Here is a 22986-nt window from a genome sequence, read left to right on the forward strand (position 1 = left end):
AAGGTGCAAACCACTAGTTATCCCCAAGTTACTGTTTGTTAAAAAGTCTGCAGAGTTCTGCAGTAGGTATTGTGGACAGATGAGACAAAGATTAACATGTACCAGAGTGATGGCAAGAGTAAAGTGTGGAGAACAAAAGGAACTGCCCAATATCCACAGCATACTACCTCATCTGTGAAATATGGTGGAGGGGGTGTTATGGCTTGGGCATGTATGGCTTCCACTGGAACTAGTTCACTTGTCTTCATTGATGATGCAACTGCTGACGGCAGCAGCAGAATGAATTCTGAAATGTACATAAATATCTTGTCAGCCCACATACAAGCAAATGCCTCCAAACACTTTGGACGGCACTTCATCATACAGCAGGACAATGACCCAAAACATACTGCCATAGCAACTAGGGAGTTTTTTAGGGCCAAAAAGTGTAAAGTTGTTGACTGGCCATGTCAATCTCCAGGATCCTTAAATTCTACTGAATATTTCATTTGCTGAAGAGGAGACTTAAGGCAAAACTTCCTCAAAACAAACAACAACTAGAGATTGCTGCAGTACAGGCCTGGCAGAGCATCACCAGAGAGGATACCCTACATCTGGTGGAGTCAAGGGTCCCAGACTACAAGCAGTCATTGCATGCAATGGATTGCCGACCAAATGCAAAAATGCTTCATTGCCAGGCGGCCAGCCGAGGTCGCGTGTGTGTGTGTTTGTGTGAGTGTATGAGTGTGTGTGTGTGTGTGTGTGTGTGTGTGTGTGTGTGTGTGTGTGTGTGTGTGTGTGTGTGTGTGTGTGTGTGCGTGCGTGCGTGCGTGCGTGTGTGTGTGTGTGTTATTCATCATAGTCTTAATTAATTTCCAGAAATGCAGTGAACTGTTTTACATTCCTTTGCCATCGGCTCTCTTAGTAGACAATTTAGTCAATAGTCAGAGGTCTGACCTGCACTAACACCAATTTAACAATGATTCAATCCATGAAAGACTATCCTGCTGCAGTAATTCTATCCCAAGGCTACAACATGATATAATATGTTACAGTGTGTCAGGATGCTCCCAACACCCCAGATAACTAATTGATAAAACTTCAAAGGGTTTACATATTTCTTCGTACAGTACCTCTGTATAATTTATTTTACGATTTAGATTTATGAGAAAGCCAGGAAAATCTCTGAGTCACTGTGACTGTTTTTTTTTTTTACGGGGTAAAAATGTGATAATTAACATACAGACAATACTGTATAGTCTGAGGTCTCTCAAAAAGTATTTTTCAGCTACTTACAATTAGCCTCGTCACTCCTGGCTTTTATCAAGCTTAAAACATAATTAACCCCCACCCCCCATACACACACACACACACACACACACACACACACACACACACACACACACACACACACACACACACACACACACACACACACACACACACACACACACACACACCTCCCTCTCTGCAGAACCCCCCTGCCTAGTTCACACAAGTAGATGACTTCCGATCTGCTAAGATTCAAAAATATTTGCCCAGCCTTGCCCGTAGAAAACCATAAAAATTAAAGGCTCACGGAAGAGTCATTGTACAGTACATATGTCTCGCTCAAGCACAGCTCTTCAGTTCTTCATATTACATCAGACCACCAGCAGTGGCTCTCCACATGGCTGCAATGTTTGCTGGGACAAAGGGCGATTTGTCTATCTTTTCATAAAACCACAACCGCTGGCAGTTTATGGTTCTGACAGACGTGTAAATGTGATGTCTTCACTCTAAGTGAGTGATACATTGTTATTGTCTACGATATGCATCAGGGAGTGATGACTGTTAGCTACAGAATGAAATACAGGCTCTAGATCGCTTGACGTGAATATGAAGCATGCCTGCAAGCCATTGCACAAGCGTATGCAAATAGCTACACCCTATACAAATAGCCCCGATATCAATAGTCTTATATTCACTATAGAACCTGTTGCCAAACTTTCCGATGCAATATAAGACTTAGTTACTCTGTTATGTAAACAGTGAATCGTTCCTTATATTCCTTATTGTATATTATATATTTTGTTTTTTTAAAACTACCCAATGGCGAGAGTTCGTGAATTATTACACCTCACAAGGCCTCTGGCATTCATATGTGTGTGAGCAAGACTACTTCCCTGGCTCCTTATTACCACCAGACTGCTGTAAATGAGATGTGCACCAACATCCATCAGTGGCATTTACTGAGAGCTCCTGAGGCCCAGATACTGCATGCACAGCAACAGTGCATTAACAGATGGGGTCAATGGGGAGGCAGGACCATCATAAAGAGAAGTTCCACCTCGGGAAGCATTAAGAGCTTGTAGTGCAGCACTGAAAAACACCATCATACAATGACACAGGTTATAGTGAACGTAACCCTAACCCTGTGCACAAAATACTAAACACTCACATCCAGGTATACTGTGCGGTCCACGAGCAATTTACACAGTCTCATCTTGTTGCCAAGGCCATGTACATGTACTGTCCCCCCCCCCCAACAAGCAGAGCTACATTGATAGCCCCCCCCCTCACTCTGTGAGGGTGTGCTTCAAAGACCCCATTAGAAACCCTCTGGACGGCTCTGCAGCCTTTAAGATACAGACGATCAAACGCTTCACTCTTTCATGCCTTCTTTCCCAGGAAATATTCTGTGACACATCATTAGTCTCATGTCCCATCAAAGACCAGTAAAATGTGCTAAACGCATTCATGTTAGTACAGCCATATTCTTCAAACTAACCCTGCAGATATGTCAGTGGCCTATTGGGCGTAACCTGTTAAAGCAAGCTAACTAGAAAGGCAAAGAGTGTGATGTTGCTCGACGGGTAAGCAACTGCAGTCACAAGATCTCTCATGATACATGTTCATTGGTTCGTATTTCTCTACGTATTAGTACAGAATGGATGCATTGAAATTACATTCCTCTATCTGTACAGTTATTACATCCGGTGCAAATGTTCAAAAGACAAGAAACCCTACCATTGCTTGTCTGTATCTTCTCACACTTAGACTAATCTGAGGGTATACTGTATACACCATACATGGTAATATTGGTGTGATACTGTAGTCTGCTTCTTGACTGTATCTGGAACACTTCTAATATACAGTACTAACACAGTTTTGTTAAAGCTATGTTCTCCCCTTGCATTTAAATGACTTCCATTATAAAAAAACAAACTGCTGAGGGAGTTTAAGTGGGGAACGGCCTTTGATCGAGCTGGTTTCTCTTCTCTACAGTACATTAGAGTAACAGTTTGTTAGTTTTCCTAATTAATACTTGCTTTCTCTTCCCTGTACTGTACATCTAAGCCATGCTCAGTTGGTCTACATTGCAATAAGAGCCACCATTGTTGGCGGGGGTTGTGTTTGTGTATGTGTTTGTGTTTGTGTTTGTGTGCGTGCGTGCGTGCGTGCGTGTGTGTGTGCGTGTGTGTGCACCAAAAAAGCTTCTTATGACTAAAGCGGATTACAGTCAACAGGCTCTCTGTACCACTCCTGGGGGTAGAAGTGCCTGACTTGGAGTGTAGTATCCTGGTGACACTCCAATGAACACTCTATCCTTACCCATTAATTACACAAACACACACACACGTGCACACACACACACACACGCACACACACACACACACACACACGCACACACAAAGAGGCTTAGAGTTTACTCAGCCTGCCATTCCCTGATTGGGTATAGCAGGCAGTGTTTAATGAGCTGGGGGCCAGATGCCTTCCCTAGACTGCAGCCTGTGAGTGGTTAATTAATCAGACAGCTCTCCAGCCTCCCTCTGCTGCTCTGCTCTGACCGAGTCTCCAACCCTCTGCTGGGGCTGCTGTGCATCAACACAGATTATATTACATCAAGATTATCCATCACTTCTGGATTTTATCCATTTCGGAGGACAGAGAGGGATAATGGTTCAGATCACGGTGGCTTTTACAGCGACAGACACCATCTCATCAGAGATGTTTATACTCTATTCTCACTGTCTGTCCTGTAGCTTCAATATTCCACATCAGTTTGTCACAGAGAGAGAGAAACAGCAGAGAAGCATTGGTGGTTACTGCTGAAGAGTGCAAATCTATAAAAGTGTTCAATACAGCAGTGAACCCGGACCGTTCCATTGGGATTTTGGGTTGATTGATAGGAAGTTTGATGCTCCAATGTCATGCTAGCTGGTGATTACAATCACTGAGGATGGAGCACAGAGTCCACAGTGTGCCAGGCTGTGATAAAGGTGGGTTAGGCTCTGGCCCGAAAGCTAACATTGACTCTTCCAAATGGCCTGTGCAGTGTGATATATATATATATATATATATATATATATATATATATATATATATATATATATATATATATATATATATATATATATATATATATAAATGTATATATATATATATATATATATATATGCAGAGGCACATGGAACAAACACAGGGAACGTGCTCCGAAACCCAACAGCCTGCTGCACTAACAGCACAGTGAGCCTCCGACACTGACCAGCAGGGGCTAACACTCAGGAGGGGGCACCTCAGCACATCCACAAGGAGGAGAGAGGAGGGAGAACAAGACCCACGTCACCACCTCCTCAAGCCCCCTGCTAACCCCCACTTGATGAGCAGACTGGGGAGGGGGGGGGGGGGGGGGTCTGTCAGCCGGTTGCCTGTAATCATCAACCTCTGGTGCACTGAGCATGTTCCTTCGCTGTTCATTACGTGCTTGGGGCACATGTACAGTAGGCTGAGGCTGTCATGTGGTGGTACCGATACGCTGCACCGTACCTTCAGCTCGGATGGTGAAGGGAGAGTCTCCGGGTCGCTTGGCAGAGAACTGCCCCCCCAGGGAGGTCATTAAGAAGCAAAGGCTGAAGAAGCCGATCCCCGCCACAAAGATCCTGTAGGGACAGGGGCATGGGGGGGGGGGGGGGGGGCAACCAGGAGAGACAGAGAGAAAAAGACAGGGTTAGTACTCATGGGGAGAGATATGAGACAGGAGCAATGGGGTTACAGAGGGGAGGAGGCGAGGGAGAGGGGGAATACGGGGGAGGTGAAAGAAAAAGTGTCAGAGGTAAAGTACAAGAGCTGTCCCATATCAATGGAGGAAGTGCAATAAAGTCCCCTTTGAGTTGAACCTACTGTACTGTGGCAGTGTAGCAGTCACATCAGTGCGTCGCAGATTACATTCATTACTTTTTAATTTGAATGAGACATGGTCACACATGAGTGAGTATTAATCGAGGTAAATTTGCCACTCGGTTAACTATAGTCATGTAGACAACTAGATGGTATTCGACCCATTACATGGGGAGGTCTTGTGTATTGCATGGTGCTATACAAGCACACAGCCAAAGGTTGACATTTGTGAGTGTAACCACACAGTACGCAATTCTTATTTTTCAGAATACTGAGTGAAATTAATGATGGCTCTATTTTTAGATAAAGATAACATCCTCGCCTGCTTAAAGTGTCCCACTGAGATAGGCTCACGCTAATGGAGATGTTTTGAAACATTCAGAGGAGAGCTGCTTGAAGGGGAGGAATATTTACATGTTAATGCTCACATGTCCTCGCTGACATCACTTGCTTCTCATCTTACATGTGACATGTGATTTTTGTCTCCTCAAAAGCTGTAGGGTAGCCTTTTAAAGAAAAACTCACATTAGATTAATTTAACTGAGAGAATTTTATACGACCAAGAAACTAGCTTTAGTTACTGCCTGAGAGAGCTGCAATGCCACATCACTGTCTAATATCTGGGGTAATTGTGAAGGGCTGAGTTTTTTGCTCATTAAACCATAAAACTGTGAGAGCAAAATACCCACACAGAACAACACACAGCTGTACCAGTGCTGACCCTACAGTAACCTTTACCACATACAGTACACGCTAAATCTGTTTCTTACTCAGTCACACCTTCTACAATGAATCATATCATCGTAACAGCTTTTGGAGTGCTAATAGCTCAACCATTTCAGTGTGACTTTAAAAAAAACAAATCAGTGTTCCCTTTGACTTGAAAATGTAAAGTGCATCCAGTAATACATATGCAAATATAATTGATATTTCAATTGGTATTTCAAACACTTTTTGGTAGACTATAAGTTGATGTTCAGCTGTTGCCTATCTCTGTCTGCCTTGACTGAAATGCATCCCTGACTGCAGTGCTGTTATGCATGTTCTCCCTGGGTGCATCTGAGGTGGTCATACCAGATGTTTCTGACGATTTGAATTTTACTTTCCCCACCACCGTCACCAGCGGTCAAAAACGTGCAAGTAGATCAACTACACGATTCCTGACGACCTGCTCTGGCAAGAGAGTCAAATACGCTGCTTGTGGTCTGCTTTATTTCACGCATGTCGTTCATCATGTTATAGGGAACTGCCAAAACATTTTTTTTTTTTTTTTTAGAAAATACTCCATCTATAAACAAAGAGAAAGAGGGACATGACAACACTGGGGAGGGGGGGTGGGAACTATGCAGCGGTGGAAAAAGATGTGAACTCGTGTAGGCCAACCCGGTATTCTGCTTACCTGAACGGTCTGAACGTCAGAAGACATCTTCTCACCATAGTTGAATAGTCTGTGTTCACCGCAATCATTTTCCAAAGAAAAAGCACCAGAAGCAGAAACCCTCCCGAATTGTTGTGCCTATCTCACACAGTGTCCTAGACGCGAACCTATTCATACTTTCGAGTTTGAGATCTTGGACGAAATAAGTAAGACGGCGGTTGAAAACATCAGTGAAATGCACTACGGAACCGGGCCACGAATCGTTATCGTACGCGTACGTCTAGCGGTGAACTTCGGTGGGAATTCCCCTCGCGCGTCCAGCTGTGTCGGCAACCCTTACCGAGTTGAATTTAGCCCGTCAACACTGTCTCACGCACTCGAGAGTCCAACAAAACCGATCTATAGGAGAGGTAAAGAGTAGACGTAACCCACGAATGCACAACGAATCATCTCCTCGCGTGGGAAACCTTAAAAGTGTTTCCACCTGGAAACAAATATGGAAAAATGTGTTTAATAAAGCGTAGGCTAGTAATCCACGTCATCCCCGTTGACTTCTCGCACCTTGTGAACACAACTGCTTCGTCAAGTCGCCAGTGGAGCACATGACTCGAACAGTCTGTCTGACTGAAGGTTTAGTTCCAGAGTGTTCAAGTACTTTTGGATTCAATGCAGCGCCATCTAACGAGTGGTAAACCCAAACAAAAGTTCCTATATGACAGCCGAATGCATCATCTCGTGAATTTATAACAGTCATCGTTCTCTAGTCAGAAACGTAACGCCTGACCAGACGCGACACCATGATGATACCACTAGCCTGTTTGTGTCGGGTCAGTGACTCAAAGTGACACTCAAGTGACTATAAACTGTTGTTATACTCAGTGCCATAGTGAAACATCTCACCATACGTACAGTAAACGTAAGCCTTTTTAGGCTACCGTGGAATTTCCTCCTACCCCGCTTTCAGCACCATGGCCAGCTCCCCGCTGTAAGCCGGCGGCCAGACAAAAGATCAACAGCGGCGCCCACTGGGCTAAAGGGAGTCTGTTTGTGGTGTGTGACCCATTATAGACTGGTGCTGGTTAGCCTTTAATAGTCAATGTATGACAAATATCATCAAGGCCAATGTGAGGATAATTAGATGAAATACAGTGCCCTGCTTAAGTAATGAGACAGTGAAGCTTCTTCTTTTGCCTCTACACTCCAAAAGTTTGGATTTTCAATCAAACAATTACGACGATGTTAACGCTGAGATTCTCAGCTTTTATTTGATGGTATTTGTGTACATATTGGTTTAACCATTCAGAAATTACAACACTTTTTATGCATAGTCCCCCTATTTTAGGGTTAGGGTTAGGGTTAGGGTTAGGGTTAGGTGTTTGACAGGTGTCAGGTGTGGTCGGTCACATCATTTGTGCAGGCATAAGAGCTGTCAATGTGTAGTATTGATTCTAGGCTTTGTGTTTGCCTTTGAAGTTTGCTATTGGTGTCTGTCAACATGAGGACCAAAGAGATGTCAAAGAAAGTAGAAGGAAGAAGGAAGGCATTATTAGGCAGAAAAATCTGAAAAAAGAAACATAGCAGAAACATAGCCAAAACCATAGGCTTGCCAAAATCAATACAGTTTGTTAAAAAGTACCTAAAAAGCCTGCCAAGATCTGGAAGTTCTCATCTGTGAAACATGGTGCAGGGGGTGTTAGGTTTGGGAATGTATAGCTGCCACTAGAACTTACTAACTTAATAATTGATGATTGTAACTGCTGACGGCAGCAGCAGAATGAATTCTGAAGTGTACAGAAACATAGAAAGCAAATGCCTCCAAATTCATTGGATGGCTTACATCATGCAGTGAAACAGTGACCCAAAACATACTGCCATAGCAACTAGGGAGTTTTTCAGGGTGTAAAAGTGGAAAGGTCTTGACTGGCCAAGTCAATCTTCAGATTTCCTGATCATAAGATTATAGGCAAAAAGACCTCAAAACAAACAACAACTGAAGATGGCTGCAGTACAGGCCTGGCAGAGCATCACCAGAGAAGATACCCAGTGTCTGGTGGGGTCAATAGGTCTCAGACTTCAGACAGTTATTTTATGCAAAGGATTGACCAGCAAATACTAAACATGAGTATTTCATTTGGACATTTGATAAATCTGTCCCATTACTTTTGGGTACCCTGAAATAGGGGGACTATCCATAAAAAGTGTTTAAGGTAATTTCTGAATTTACTTTAACCTCATAGTAAAAGTTTTGGAGTCTAGAGTCAAAAGAAGAAAACATGCTTACTTAGGCAGGGCACTGTATTTATTGAACATTTTAAATTGAACTGAAAATGTAACATACTGCGTTGTGTGTACCACCTTGGTAGTCTGTACAGTATGTATGCAACACATTGTTGATAGAACTCAGGGAACAAATCGCCAAAAATAAAACAATTTAAAAACGGACTGATGTTCCACCTGGATTATCAATGCAGTATCATGAAAAATAATATGGCAAGGCAATCAGACAATGAAAAAGGACAGACAGCCATTCCCTCTAGGTTAGACAGGGCCAAATCCTGCTATGACAGAGAGCGCACCCCCCCCCCCCCCCCCTCGCCCCGCTGCCATGGAAACTGTTTCATACTGGGCCCTTGCTGACAGGAATAGGCTCTCTGGCAGGCCCGGTGTGGACTGGGTGTGGAGAATGGCATTACACCCAAGCTCTGGCTTCAAAGGCATCAGCAGTCTGATCACATTCACTTAAGATGACAACCTCTCACTGTTATTCATCTGGACTGACTGTGAGGAACACTCTCATCGCTGGGCTGGCAGACAGACGGAAATTCTTAGCAAGATAGCAGGGCAGGCCTATCTGACAGGACGGTGTGTGTGTGTGAGTGTGTGTGTGTGCGTGTGTGTGTGTGCGTGTGTGCGTGCGTGTGTGTGTGTATGTGTGTGTGTGTGTGTGTGTGTGTGTGTGTGTGTGTGTGTGTGTGTGTGTGTGTGTGTGTGTGTGTGTGTGTTAGGTGTCTAAACCCTACCGTAAGTCACAAATTCATATTTTAGAAAAGTGAATAGCCATTCAAATAGCATGTTCCATTTAATTCCTGATTTATTATCATTCTATTACTTAAAATACAGTACATACATACATACATACATACATACATACATACGCTGGCCATGAATATACATGGATTGCTTGGAATCTGGCTGTAGGTAGCCATAATTACTTTCAGAGATAAGAGATAGATCAATGACATGAGTTTACTCTCTCTCTCTCTCTCTCTCTCTCACACACACACACACACACTTGCAGATGGAGCAGAAAACACTGTCTGATCTTCATATGTCTGCAGGTCTTTTCTGCCGTCCTTCCTTTGGTTCTTGGTGTTATTTATACTGCATTATTTATACTGTGCACTCAACAAACAACAACATTTTTGAAGCATGTGGAGGACTATCAGCTTGGGCTTGTCAGTCAGACAAGTTCAACAAAGCTCTTTCTTTCTCCATGTCTCTGTCTCTCTCTCTCTCTCTCTCTCTCTCTCTCTCTCTCTCTCTCTCGAGCGCTCAGGTGGGGTGAGTAGCGGTAATAGAGGCGTGTTCATGACAATGTGCAGGTCAAGTGCCAATTAGGATGGCTGAAAAATTGTGGCCTTGAAAATAGCACTATTTCAGACACACCCCCGCCACCGTCAGTGCCCCTATCACCAGTACAAGACTGCTTTTTACGCCATTAAAATATAGCCCTCTATCTCTCTCCCTGACTTTACCCCTTCTCCCTGCTTCATCTCAGTCTGCTTTGCTTTGCTGTGAGTTCACAGAACAACCCCCTTGGGAGGGCAGGAGAACTCTTAAAAGTGATTACAGTACATTGAGCCATGATTCTCTGTTAACTGGGAAAGATCCCCCTAGGGAAGGGAGCCGGGAGGAAATTAATGTTTTTGTATCACAAAACCCCTCCATTTCACCGTAAATTCATTACGAAAACAGATGAAAAATCAATGGCTCTCTTTCGCTTAGACTTTGTAGACTCTGATCAGAGTGGAATAAAACACAGTCTACTGGTGAGTGTCCTACATACTGATTCTCTGGCCTCCGTCCAGCATTTCCCCACTGCTCTTCTGCCAGGCATCTGGGGAAGAGAGGAGAGAGAGATTCGAGAGATGCAGGGTATGCTGTCCTATCACAGGGAAACAAGCTCTGTGAACAACCACTGTGACACACATTGAAGAGGGGACAGACAGAAACTACAAGAGCAGGACTTAATCACAGAGAAATAAGGGAGCGCTTTAGCAAAGTTCTTCTCTCATCCCTGCCATATGCATGACGTGCACGATTTAAAAATAACTGTGTGACATATTATCACTCAGATTCATTTCAAGACATTTAAATTCACAGTGTGAATGTTCACAGCTTTGCAAAATCGATTAAAGTACATTTTATTCTGACTTTCACTCAAGCCAATTGACTGAAGTAACAAACTGTCTGATTTTGTGATTCTGTGTTTGGAGTCAAATTACACAGCCTGACAAGATGTGTCAGGCAATTAAATGCCCTCTGTGGGAGAGGAGAGAGCAACAGAGCGCGGCAAGGCGGCACTATGATTTTTTAGGTGCAATGACAACAGAAGAGGCAGTCACACATTTGCATATGATATAAACAAGACCCAGGGACAGAAGCTGAAGCCAAGTCAACTGACAGGCCGAGTGGGAGAAAAATATCCCTCTGACTGTCTGTGCCTCCCAGGAATAATCCAACAGAACACCACAATACTGACAATGTCCCAATCATAGAGATAGAACATCTATGGTCCCAATGGCCTCAACAGAATGGCCACCCTCTGGTGGGGACGATTTGTTACAGTAACATGACATCACAGAGCACGTAACACTTCCTGTCAACAAAAAAATAACAACGACCGGTAAGAAAGATGTTATTCAGTTACCTCGGAACTCAGAGAGTCTGACTACTGGAAGTGAGACTATTCAATCAGTAACAGCGCATAGAAATATACATTAAAATTAAACTATTGAGTGAAAGTGGGTGCAGCTATCAAATGTAACATCTTTTGATAAACGTTGCCTAAGACATTGCTAATGTGGTTCCAGCATTGTGTTCTCTTATTACCGATTTTTGCTGTCTTTATTGCAGTCTGAAGTCAGTTAAAAGGGCACTTGTGATATGCAGCTAATGGCAGCGGTGAAAGACAGCCAAGATGATGCTGCACTACTGATGTTCTAATGACTCAAGCTGGGGCCTCCATCTCCTCCATCATCTCTACAGGCCAATTCATCATTTACACGATGGTCGATATGGTCTACATAAGCAATCTGCCATGGCTGCATGGAGAAGCAATCTGTATTAGTGTAAACTGTCATTTATCCCAGTTTATGTGTCATCATGTTCATCATGACCAAATCAATACATGACACCAAATATTACCTCCAAAAGCTAACTAAGAAACGGGGAACAGATTACAAAAATTATAATAATTACATTATGCTTATTGAAAAGAAATTACAATGTCAGAGAAAGGCAATGCATGTTATGGTGCAATGCATGACTGTTGCAAATGCTATATGTCAGTGTTATTGCATCTGTCCCTACTCAAATAAACAATAAATACTGTACATATATAAAATAGGGTAATACCGTTTTTTCCGGGATTACTTGAAGAGCATCGTCTTAATAGCCTCAGATGAAGTCTGTCTCCATGGCCGTGGCCGGCTGAGGCAGCGAGAGCAAGCTTTCACTCCTCTCTACCAACAGTCGCCTGCCATTAATGCATGGTCTCAGTGAGGAAACCTGTGCTTGTACTCAGCTTTCATCCTTCGTAATTAACTGCCAATCCCTCACTGTGCCATATTGATTTCTGACATTGACTCCAATCACAGCTCGAGAGAGGGAGGATTATATTTGGCTTTTTCATTGCCCTGGCTGACACCATTAAGACTTCCCAGGGAAGGACAGTCCTACATATCTGACAGTCCAAAGATAAATCTTTCACTTTGCATTTACAACATCCATCAATATAGAGAAGAATTGTGTCAGCATATCGACTCATATCATTTCTATTTGCTGGGGGTCCATGGTCCTTTATTATGTACATTGAAACCTATTGAGATGATCTTTATGTTCCCTAGGGGACCTGGAGTCAATCAAGAACCAGTTCCATGAAAATACAAGTAGCTCACCATGCCAAATATGTGTGTAACTCCTCACAGACTCCCCTGTGAAAGGGGCCGGCAGTCAATGGAGGAGGCATAACAGGTAACAGTAATACAGTAAACGTTCTTGTCCATCAATCTCTACTTTAACCTTGTAGTAATTGTTTGATTTCAAATTCAAACTGTTGGGAGTATAGAGCTAAAAGAAAAGAAAATGCTTCCTCTTTCTAATACTTATGGAGGGCACTGTATGTAACTCTCCACATCTTGTATGAGTGTGAAAGGGAGTGAGGAGTAGTGTGGATTTTGCCCCTCAGGGCATTAACAAGAATCTGCAGGTCCTGCTTTCTCCTGACTATGACTCAGACCACTGCACTCTCACACAGGCAGGGAGAGGAGGGGATAGTGTTCCACAATCCTATTTACAGTGCCTTCGGAAAGTATTCGGACCCCTTCACTTTTTCCACATTTTGTTGTGTTATAGACTCAATTTAAAATGGATTAAATTGAAAGAATTTGCCATCAATCCACACACAATACCCCAGAATGACAAAGTGAAAACGTTTTTTTGAAATTTCAGTAAATTTATTAAAAATTGAAATACAGAAATACCTCATGTACAGTGCATTCGGAAAGTATTCAGACCCCTTCACTTTTTCCACATTTTTTTTTCCCCTCATCAATCTACACAATACCCCATAATGACAAAGCCAAATCAGGTTTTTAGAAATGTTTGCTAATTTATTAAAAAATAAAAAACTGAAATATCACATTTACATAAGTATTCAGACCCTTTACTCAGTACTTTGTTGAAGCACCTTTGGCAGCGATGACAGCCTCAAGTCTTCGTGGGTGTGACGCACAAGCTTAGCACACCTGTATTTGGGGAGTTTCTCCCATTCTTCTCTGCAGATCCTCTCAAGTTCTGTCAGGTTGGATGGGGAGTGTCAGTGCACAGCTATTTTTAGGTCTCGACCAGATTCAAGTCCGGGCTCTGACTGGGCCACTCAAGGACATTCAGAGACTTGTCCTGAAGTAACTCCTGCGTTGTCTCGGTTGTGTGCTTAGGGTTGTTGTCCTGTTGGAAGGTGAACCTTTGCCCCAGTCTGAGGTCCTGAGCACTCTGGAGCAGGTTTTCATCAAGGATCTCTTTGTACTTTGCTCCATTTATCTTTCCCTCGATCCGGACTAGTCTCCCAGTCCCTGCCGCTGAAAAACATCCCCACAGAATGATGCTGTCACCACCATGCTTCACCGTAGGGATGGTATTGGCCAGGTATTGATGAAGGAAAAAAAATCATTCCATTTCCATTTCAGAATAAGGCTGTAATATAACAAAATGTGGAAAAAGTGAAGGGGTCTGAATACTTTCCGAATGCACTGTACATGAGTATACAGACCCTTTGCTGTGACACTCTTAAAATTAGCTAAAATGCAAAAATGTCATCAACAAATCACTCAATAAGTTGAATTGAGTCCATCTTAATGCAAGGGATAATAGTTCATGTAATTTTGGAATTAATATCTTTGTTTTTATAGGGTCTCTGATTTGCATCGGAATCAATTATGCATGTGGATCACGTTGTCATTACAAACTGAGCAAATGGAGAGGAACATAAGTCTATTACACAACAAAATGTGGAAAAAGTGAAGGGGTCTGAATACTTTCTGAAGGCACTGTAAGCCCCATTCAGGAGAGAATGATTGATATAATGATGTAATTTCTGCAATCTTTCAAAACACTTGAAACTTGTAAATCAAGATAAACACCACAGTTCTGGCACAGTTTCCTCATAAGTGCAGCCCCTGGAACATGGAAAAACACCACACTTCAAAGCCAATAAAACTTTATTTACCTCAGGAGGGAAATGAGGGGCACTTGGAATGCCTCAGAGGGGGCCCAAGATAAGTCCAACCTGAGGATTTCCTGACTAAGTCTCCGTAGGCTTCCTTCCCTGACAGGTTTGATAAGCACAGAGCCGTCTCTCTGCACTGCAGCACTGTTTGCTGCTTTATTGTAGTCCCAGGCTGAGAGGCCGAGATGAGAGAGGCAGTTTCAACAGACGGAGGGCTCTTCCTCAGGGTTTCCTCTCCTTAAACCGGTTTAAGGAGACTTGGGAAAGCATTTAGCCATCAGAGATAACACCCACCGTACAGGCAGGGAGAGGGGAAACTCACTGAACTATGCATTAAAAATGTCATCCCTCATTGAAGGTTTCATCTCAAAGCAATGGCCATGAATCATGGCCTAAAAAGGAAGTTGCTTCTAAATGCCATTAGCAGCATATGAGCTGTGGTGATACTTGTAGGGTACAGTTTACTTTTACTGATAAAACGAAATGTGCTTTTATAACTGCATAATTGCATTGGGATTCAGAGATCCACTGAATCAACACAGTCAAAATGTCTAAAATGGTCCACTTGTGGGTCACCCATACAAAACCCCAGTCGGCTTCACTCACAAAAAGTTAGAAACCACGAATGTAGAGTTTGTTATACTGTGCCTCATCCTGTGGGGGTATATTGTTCTATATAAAGGAAATGCAGATCAATCACACTGGCTTGTTTTTCATCTGTGTTTCTGTGGACTGAGGCTGGTGTATGGGGGCTGTTCAGTTCTCAGGTACAGTAGTACACTGTTCACAACGCTGACACATCAAAGACAAAACAGCTACTGTACTGTATGAAGGCTGAGGAACTGAGGAGTTTCCCTCCCTCTTTTTCTGTTTTGTTTCCTATGCTACACCCCCACTCTCTCACCTCAGAGGAACTTGCTGCTTTACAGTATTCCCCATAAGAATACCTCTATCTGTATCCAATGCTGAAGGCTGTCTGTCGGCTGTCAAACGACTCTCAATAAGAAGTTCCTGTACTGCACTGTTCCTCATATTCCGGGGGAAAATATGAGGATGCCTGAGATCTGATGGTAGGAAGGAAGGAAACAATGTCATAACTCCTCTCCTGGCATAGCATTCCTCTCAGGTTCTCAGCTTCTTCAATCGTCAGCCAATCCAGATCTGTCCTCGTTTGCACCTTCTGGCTGGCTGTGTGGTAGCCTACCGGTAAACAGTGTTGATGATGTCGGTTCCTGTTCACCTCACCTTGAGGTTAGAGTCGTTAATGCTGTGTCTGATCCCTTGGTTGGGCTCAGGCTGCTGGCAACAGCTTCAGTTTGTTTGTTCGCTAAAATTCACAGACTCTGACTGACAAACATGGGATGCTTCACATCCAAAGGCAGATAAGATATGCAGTTTGTTTAGAAAACTGCATGAATACAAGTTTTCTGTGCTGCTTAAACTCAGTATCAATAACGGTGTTATACTGTGTACTGTAAGATCCAGGAAGTACGACAACCCAATGTGTTAGTCTTGGCAAGAAGATGCAGTATTATTGATAGATTTGACTGTGTCTTAAAGGCTTAAAGGCCCAGTCCTGTAAATGCAATATTTTATATTTTAATACTTTAATTATAGAACAAGTCAATATGATGTGTTTAGCACTGCTAATTACATTCTGATTATGGAGGACACTGTAAGGTATGTAACTCTCCACATCTTGCATGAGCATGTCAGGGACTTGTATGAGCATGGCAGTTCCTGCTTTCTCCCTATTATGAAACTACTGCACTGTCCCACAGGCAGGGTGAGGAGAGGGTTGTGTTGCACTATCCTTTTTAAGCCCTATTCAGGAGAGAGTGTTTGACAGTCCCATTCACACAAACCCCCGAAAATCACAGTGTGCTCACACTGTGCATCATACAATGAAACACAGCAGGGTCCGGGAAAACTATTCTGGGGAAACAATGTCTGAGTATCACAACATTAGCGAAATTAAAAAAGGTCCAGGATGAGAATGTGTCTGTGTCTATGTGTGTGTGTGTGTGTGTGTGTGTGTGTGTGTGTGTGTGTGTGTGTGTGTGTGTGTGTGTGTGTGTGTGTGTGTGTGTGTGTGTGTGTGTGTGTATATTACATATTCTCATACATTTAATCACTGACTGTGATATCAATAATCGGTGTGAAATCTGAAATCTGAATACATTTGTCTGCCTCTCATTCAGTGAGTCACCATGGCCAAAAAGCACAGAGAAAGGGCATGCTCTGATTCCCTCCCTAATCACTAAAGCCCCCTTATTTGAAGGGTAATACTTTCATTAGTGCCATCAATGAGGCTAAAGATTTGAATGCCTCCCCTGAGTGCAGGCTGACATTCTGCCTTTCATACAGCAGGGACAATTTTAATGCTGCAGTGATTAGATATAGACTATAGTAATTACCACTGCAAGACAATCTCTCAATCTCTCTCTCTCTCTCTCTCTCTCTCTCTCTCTCTCCTGGTTAATATTGTGTTCTCTGGCGAGACCTAGGAAACCTCTGATTATATCTGGGTGATTAGATGGCTGAGCCTTTCCATTAGGTGTCCAATATCAGAGCTGACATCAATAATTAATAACTAACTAATTTAAAAAGCAAATAAACAAAACAAATATAAGTTATTATTTCCCCAAAGATTTGTAATGGGACTGATAAAACAAACCCGACACATTTGGGGCTCAGAACATATTAATGATGCGTAAAAACAGGCGTAAAAACAGGCGTAAAAACAGGCGTAAAAACAGCGTTAGCGCCAACATGGGCACTAGTGAGGGGTGCTGGGGGAGGAGCTACGGGGTGTGTCTGAACTATTAGTGTTGGAGGAAAGGTGAACGAGACTGATGAGGTGATAACAGTGATAACCATGGAGAAATGCTCCAGATAAGATCAGCTTTTTATGGTCTGTTTGCACATGCTTTACATCATAAAAACTGCTAATGTCAGGACATATTAAAACATAACAAACAAGATACATACGTCCAAAATTCAATGATGAATGGTTTGTATTAAGCGCTGTAGTGATATAAAGTGCATGTTTTAGTGTGCATGTGCCAGTTTGATGGAGTGGGGGATAAATTAATTATTGCAGCGTTTAAGTTTGCATAGTGGTTGTCTATCGCACTTCTTTGATGACAGGAGCTGATATTCGAACACTTTAAAGTAGGTAACTAAGACAAATCCCTCTGACGTTTCCTTAATGTTTAGTCACCTGATGAGGTCAGGAAATTGGAACCCCATATCTGTCTCCCTTCTCCTACCATCATTGTTAGTCACTCAGTAAAGAGAGGCTTGCCTACACATGCCCCTTACAAGCCTTCATCGCCTGAGGTATAGGAATGCAAAAAGAGCCACAGTAGAGGAAGCATTAATGCTAGGAGTGCTACAGAGACGAGAGACACTGCTCACTGCTTTTCAGACACAAACTCGCTAGACCTAAATAGAAATGCTGGCTAGTTTACTTGTGTTTAGTCTCAAAGGAGTACTGTAAACCATCGACCACCAAGAGACAGGAAGTTACAGATGCTGAAGTGTATGTTGTTTTGAAAGTCGTGACATTATGGTAAGTAGTACAGCTATCACACCATACCTATCACAAACCAGCGTTGTTCTTCAGATTGGATTGGGTCCTCTATTTGAATCCATGTGCTGGAGCTGTGAGCTGTGCTGTCTGGAGTAACAGATATCTATCTATTTGAATGCAGATCAAAAAGCAGAAGAAAACCAAGGTGGTTTTTGGCTGTGTCATCTTGCTGGCCTTATTTGTCATCCATGAGGGTAAGTGCCACTTACTAAGTGGTTTCTTCACCACCAGAGAGTGAACACCACCAGCTGTAAGACATTTCGCTAGCACTTTACATTACAGCTCAGAATGAGTGGTTAAGCAAGATAATTACCTTGTTATTACAAGGTAAGGCGGATTGTAGTTTCCACTTAATTATTTTGCATGAAAGATGCTTAACCAAGAAACAGAGACGGTAATTACTATTGAAATAGTATCAAAACTGGAAAAGCTTGGTTTGTTACCCAAAAACAGAGTTTTTATTAAAAAAACAGAGTTACAATTTAATTTAACTTAAACTTATTTTGGCATTTTGGCAGGGAGTCCCATTGAGACCAAGGTCTCTTTTACAAGGGAGCCCTGCATACACACAGTTTACAACCATACATCATACACAATTACAGCATTATAAAACACAATCAAGAAAAACAAACACATTTTCAACAAAGAGGTCCTCAATCAAAACTTTAAACTGCCCGAGCGGCACCAGAACACCCAACTGAAATGTTCTTTGCAGATTGTTCCAGCATTGAGGTGCACCATCACTAAAAGCGGATTTACCCAATTCGGTGGAGACCCGAAGAACCTCAAGAGACGGTAGATGGCATCCAAATGTTTAAGAGTAGTGGCTGCTGCACTTCGGTAGATGACGTCACCATAATCAAGCACTGGTATGAAGGCTGATTGTATCTGCTTTCTGCTGTTCAGGGAAAGGAAAGATCCTTTAATAACTACCTTCTCAGTTCAAGCATCTTTCATGCAAAATAATTACATGGAAACAACAGTATAACTTACCTTGTAATATATAATAATAATAATTACTGGTAATTAATTACCAATTACACTTATGCCTACCTGTAATGTAAAGTGCTACCAACATTTCTTTGGTTGCAATTTTTCAATAAACAAAAGAAAAAGATGCTTGAGGGAAAGTCTTATGTGTGTAGTAATTTCAGCAAAGACATTTGACATTTCACATCCAGTAAAAACACAGAGGATGAATGTATTTAAAAGAGAATTTAAATGATGATTTTCATGTGGGGTTTCACAGCTAAAGTATGCAGTGTACAAAATGAGTTATTGTTATTACATGTTTTTACTGATTAAGGTCTCAATGACAGGAGACATGCAATCTGTGGAATTGAGCAGATTTGAGAGCAGATGAGGCGCCTTTGCAGAAACATGCTGACTTTAAAATATAAACACTGATTATCTGGCTTTGCTACGGTCACAGTAAAGGCACAGTGTTTCCAAGTATTGCTGGCTTTCAATACCCTCACATGTTCTCTTCCTGTCTCTCTCTATCCATCTACCATCCATCCATCTACCATACATCCATCCATCCATTAATCCATCCATTCATCCATCCATCCCCAGGTAAAGTGAAGCTGAGGACCAATGCTGACATACAGGCACACTGTGATCAGAATGTGACCCTGCCTTGTGACATCATCTCATCGAACGAAATCAAACTCAGTGAAGTCTACCTGGCCTGGGTGGAAGAGTCGACAGAGAGGTTACTATGTATGGTCAACAACGGTGGGGTAAACTCCTTCTTTGGGACCCTGTGTGACAACACAACCCACAACCTCACTCTGACCCTGACCCATGTGGTGCCGGCCAACCAGGGAATGTACATCTGTAAGCTGCGCTCCAATGTTGGAATTGAATTTGGCAAATCCACTGTGGCACTGACAAGTGAGTTTCTCACCCAGACCTGCATATGTGTATATATGGATATATAAAGTATATCAGTGAAGTTACTGCATAAAAATCAGTTACTAAGTTACTGCTAAATCAGTGCTCTAGGTTGACCTACATGTAAATGTGGTTAATTTAGACTAGAGTAAACAATAACTTACTAGGGTTGAATTCACTGAAGCCACAGACTAATGAGGCAACATGCATTTTAGTACAGTATGTCAGTTATTGAAATAACGACACAGCTGTATCATATAGAGATTGGACTAAATAGCCATGTCTGTCTTGTCCATGTAAACAGGCCATTGAAACTGCTGTTGAGAATTATTTAGTCAGCAGACTACTGTATGTTAGTTGAAAATCATTACCATTCTAAATCAATTATTGTAATTGCAGATTGCCTCAGAAAGATTGAGGGAAGAGTACAGAACGGGTCTCAGATTGAATGCCAGTTCCATGGATTTTACCCTAACGGCACAGTGCACTGGTCCAACGGGACTAAGAATATGATAGAGTCTTCCAGCATAGAGATCCACATGGACCAAGACGGGCTGTTTAATGTAATAAGTACCCTACGCATCCAGTCTGGGACTGGGCCTTATAACTGCTCTCTGTGGATACCTAGTACTGGGACCTATCTCACCAGCAAACTGGTGTCTGTCACTGGGAAGCTTAAGAGCGTAGCACCATCCTTAGGGAGGAGGATCAGACTGCACTGGGTCCTCACACTGGTTGGATTCCTCATGACATAACATGTCCCGACAGAGAGGAATTTGGAAATTCTTCTGGTTGTGAGCTTTGTGGAATGTTATGAGGTGTCAGAGCTGTTAATACTCATTTATTTAAAATCCAAACTGTTGGGTAGAATATAGCCTGTACAGTTCACACATTATTATTATTATTATTATTATTATTATTATGGGGGGAAAGGAACGTGTACACAGTGTAACGTGTAGCGGAGAGCCGGTGGATAGAGCTCCGCGGTGAAACGTTGGCCATGTATGTGCGAACATTGGCGGGGAGTTACGACGGCAGAGATCGGGTGAGATCCCTTCAGTTGTTTTTTTTGTATTTTCATTTGCACTGACTGGGTGTTTTTGCCAAGCCGCTATTGCCCAGCCAGTGAGTTTTTGCCCAAGCCGCTATTTGTTTCTTTTTTTAAGGCTGGTGAATGTTCCTTTTTTTGTTTGGATTATAAATTCGCGGGGATTACTTTGTTTGGAGTTGCGTCACGGACGGATCCGTTTTCTATTGGGTTCTATTGAGTTGATTAGGGCGGGATTTGGACTTGAGTAGGGAAAAAGTCAGTGAATGGTTGGACGTTTAGGGGGGAGCTTTGTGATTGTATATGGACTGTGTTGTGTTTGTGGAATTACATATATTATTTACTTGATTGCTAAAATACATATATTATTTACTGCACTTCTCAATGTCTATTAGTTTTCTCCATTCTATTGCTGATATAATGTAAATGCTATACAAGGAACAGGGTAATAACAGTAGATCCTAACTCTTTGTGACACAATCTTGATATTCATTATTGACCGTTACAACTGTATATTATATATCACGTCATTCTATCACTTGACTTCAGCCTTCTGCACTGGCTGAAATATGCGTAAAATAAATAAATGTTATATCAAATGTACCACAATATTAGTGACATTTACTGTATACAGTATCTTATTTTATTTCAATTGAGCAGCTGTGGACATTGCATTGTACATGTTGTAAAATACTGCCATCCTGTGGGGAAAGAGGGGGCTACCTTATTACTGGGTAAGACCCTTCACATAGATTCATAGATGTATAGACTCTTCACATAGATTCATAGATGTGTAGACTTGCATTCAACTGTTAAACTGTTTCAAATTATCATGAGTACCCTGAGTGGTACAGACTATGCAGTATAGACTATGCAGTACAGACTATGCAGATGAAAATATTGGCTACATTAAAGGGGTACAATTATCAGTATCACAAAGACTCATAAAGTCTCAAACAAGGTAACATAACAAAGCCTAGCCTATATGTTCTCTCAAACATGCTGATTGTAAAATGCAACAAGCCTAGTCCACCCATGGATGTGACACAACAATACATCTCTATTCAAGGACATCGTCATTCCTTCCTTTCTGTACCATAAGGGGGCAACATCACCCCACCAGAGAGACACACAACTCCTCTCTCTCACTGCACATACTCCAGTCTGTGAGTAATCCCATTAACAAAGAACAGGGCAGTTCAGAAGAGCTGTTGTATCAACTTCCATGTGATGTGTTATATGTCTCAATGCCTAATAGCTCCATCTTCTCCAGAAGAAATGTGAGGATAGCCACAGAGTTGCTAAGAGGAAATTATCTGCAGAATTGCATGCCCATCATCTCTGAATGGTGTTTGATTTTAATGACATACATTATGCCCTATAAGATAAGCCAGGTCAAATATCATAAAAGAGCCTGACATGTGTGCACTTTTTTTACTTTGATGTTGAGCTGTTGTCATGGCTAGTTTTACAACACCACAAGAAAGACTTCATAACAAGCTGGTTGACCTTGTGGTTGGGAAAACCATAGCTCTCAATAAAACAATGAACTGACCCTTTAAAGTTTTGTGTCGTAAATGTGTGCTGCAATTACTTAAGAAACAACACTGTATGCTATGCAGTTATAAAGCAGTTATCAAAATATTATGTAGCAAATACAGTGTTACCACACAGGTATAGGACCGACCTAATACTCTGTGAGATACAATTCCTAAAGTCTAAACTGACAGACAAATCCCTATTGTTGATCTACTTATATATTGAGCAATAAATGTCCAATGTCAGAGACAGATGGTGCTTACAGTAGCTCCTGGTTCCATATGAGAGTCCAGAAAAGGCTATACCTGAGGCCAAGACCCCTTCACTAGAGCAGGACGGGCGGTTAAGGGATGAGGTTCTGGTCTGAAGGCTGCCTTGAGTAA

At 42.2% G+C, this 22986-nt stretch overlaps 2 protein-coding genes across 2 annotated transcripts in view; one reads left to right on the forward strand and one right to left on the reverse strand.

Annotated features, from left to right (window-relative positions):
• Positions 1-6606, reverse strand: part of mgat5b (alpha-1,6-mannosylglycoprotein 6-beta-N-acetylglucosaminyltransferase B) — a gene marked incomplete at both ends in the record, with an annotated part of 52340 nt that extends 45734 nt beyond the window's left edge. The window contains 2 exons of the mRNA XM_083677990.1: positions 4789-4901; positions 6539-6606. Of these exons, the coding sequence (XP_083534116.1) occupies positions 4789-4901; positions 6539-6606 (181 nt within the window). The remainder of the gene's footprint in view (positions 1-4788; positions 4902-6538) is intronic.
• An 11328-nt stretch (positions 6607-17934) lies between these two features.
• Positions 17935-22642, forward strand: LOC310810021 (butyrophilin subfamily 3 member A2-like). Its single transcript, XM_083677602.1, has 4 exons — positions 17935-18099; positions 18242-18314; positions 19696-20016; positions 20416-22642. The coding sequence occupies exons 1-4, from the start codon at positions 18097-18099 to the stop codon at positions 20769-20771; spliced, it is 753 nt and encodes a 250-aa protein (XP_083533728.1). The 5' UTR covers positions 17935-18096; the 3' UTR covers positions 20772-22642.
• The last annotated feature ends 344 nt before the right edge of the window (positions 22643-22986 follow it).

Source organism: Argentina silus (assembly GCF_951799395.1).
Source record: "Argentina silus genome assembly, chromosome: 9".
Lineage (NCBI taxonomy): Eukaryota > Metazoa > Chordata > Actinopteri > Argentiniformes > Argentinidae > Argentina > Argentina silus.

Excerpts from the sequence above, each read along its gene's own strand:
- LOC310810021 (XM_083677602.1), top strand. Across the intron at positions 18,315-19,695 it reads CTTATTTGTCATCCATGAGG|GTAAAGTGAAGCTGAGGACC; the intron begins GTAAGTGCCACT and ends ATCCATCCCCAG. Across the intron at positions 20,017-20,415 it reads ATCCACTGTGGCACTGACAA|ATTGCCTCAGAAAGATTGAG; the intron begins GTGAGTTTCTCA and ends TTGTAATTGCAG.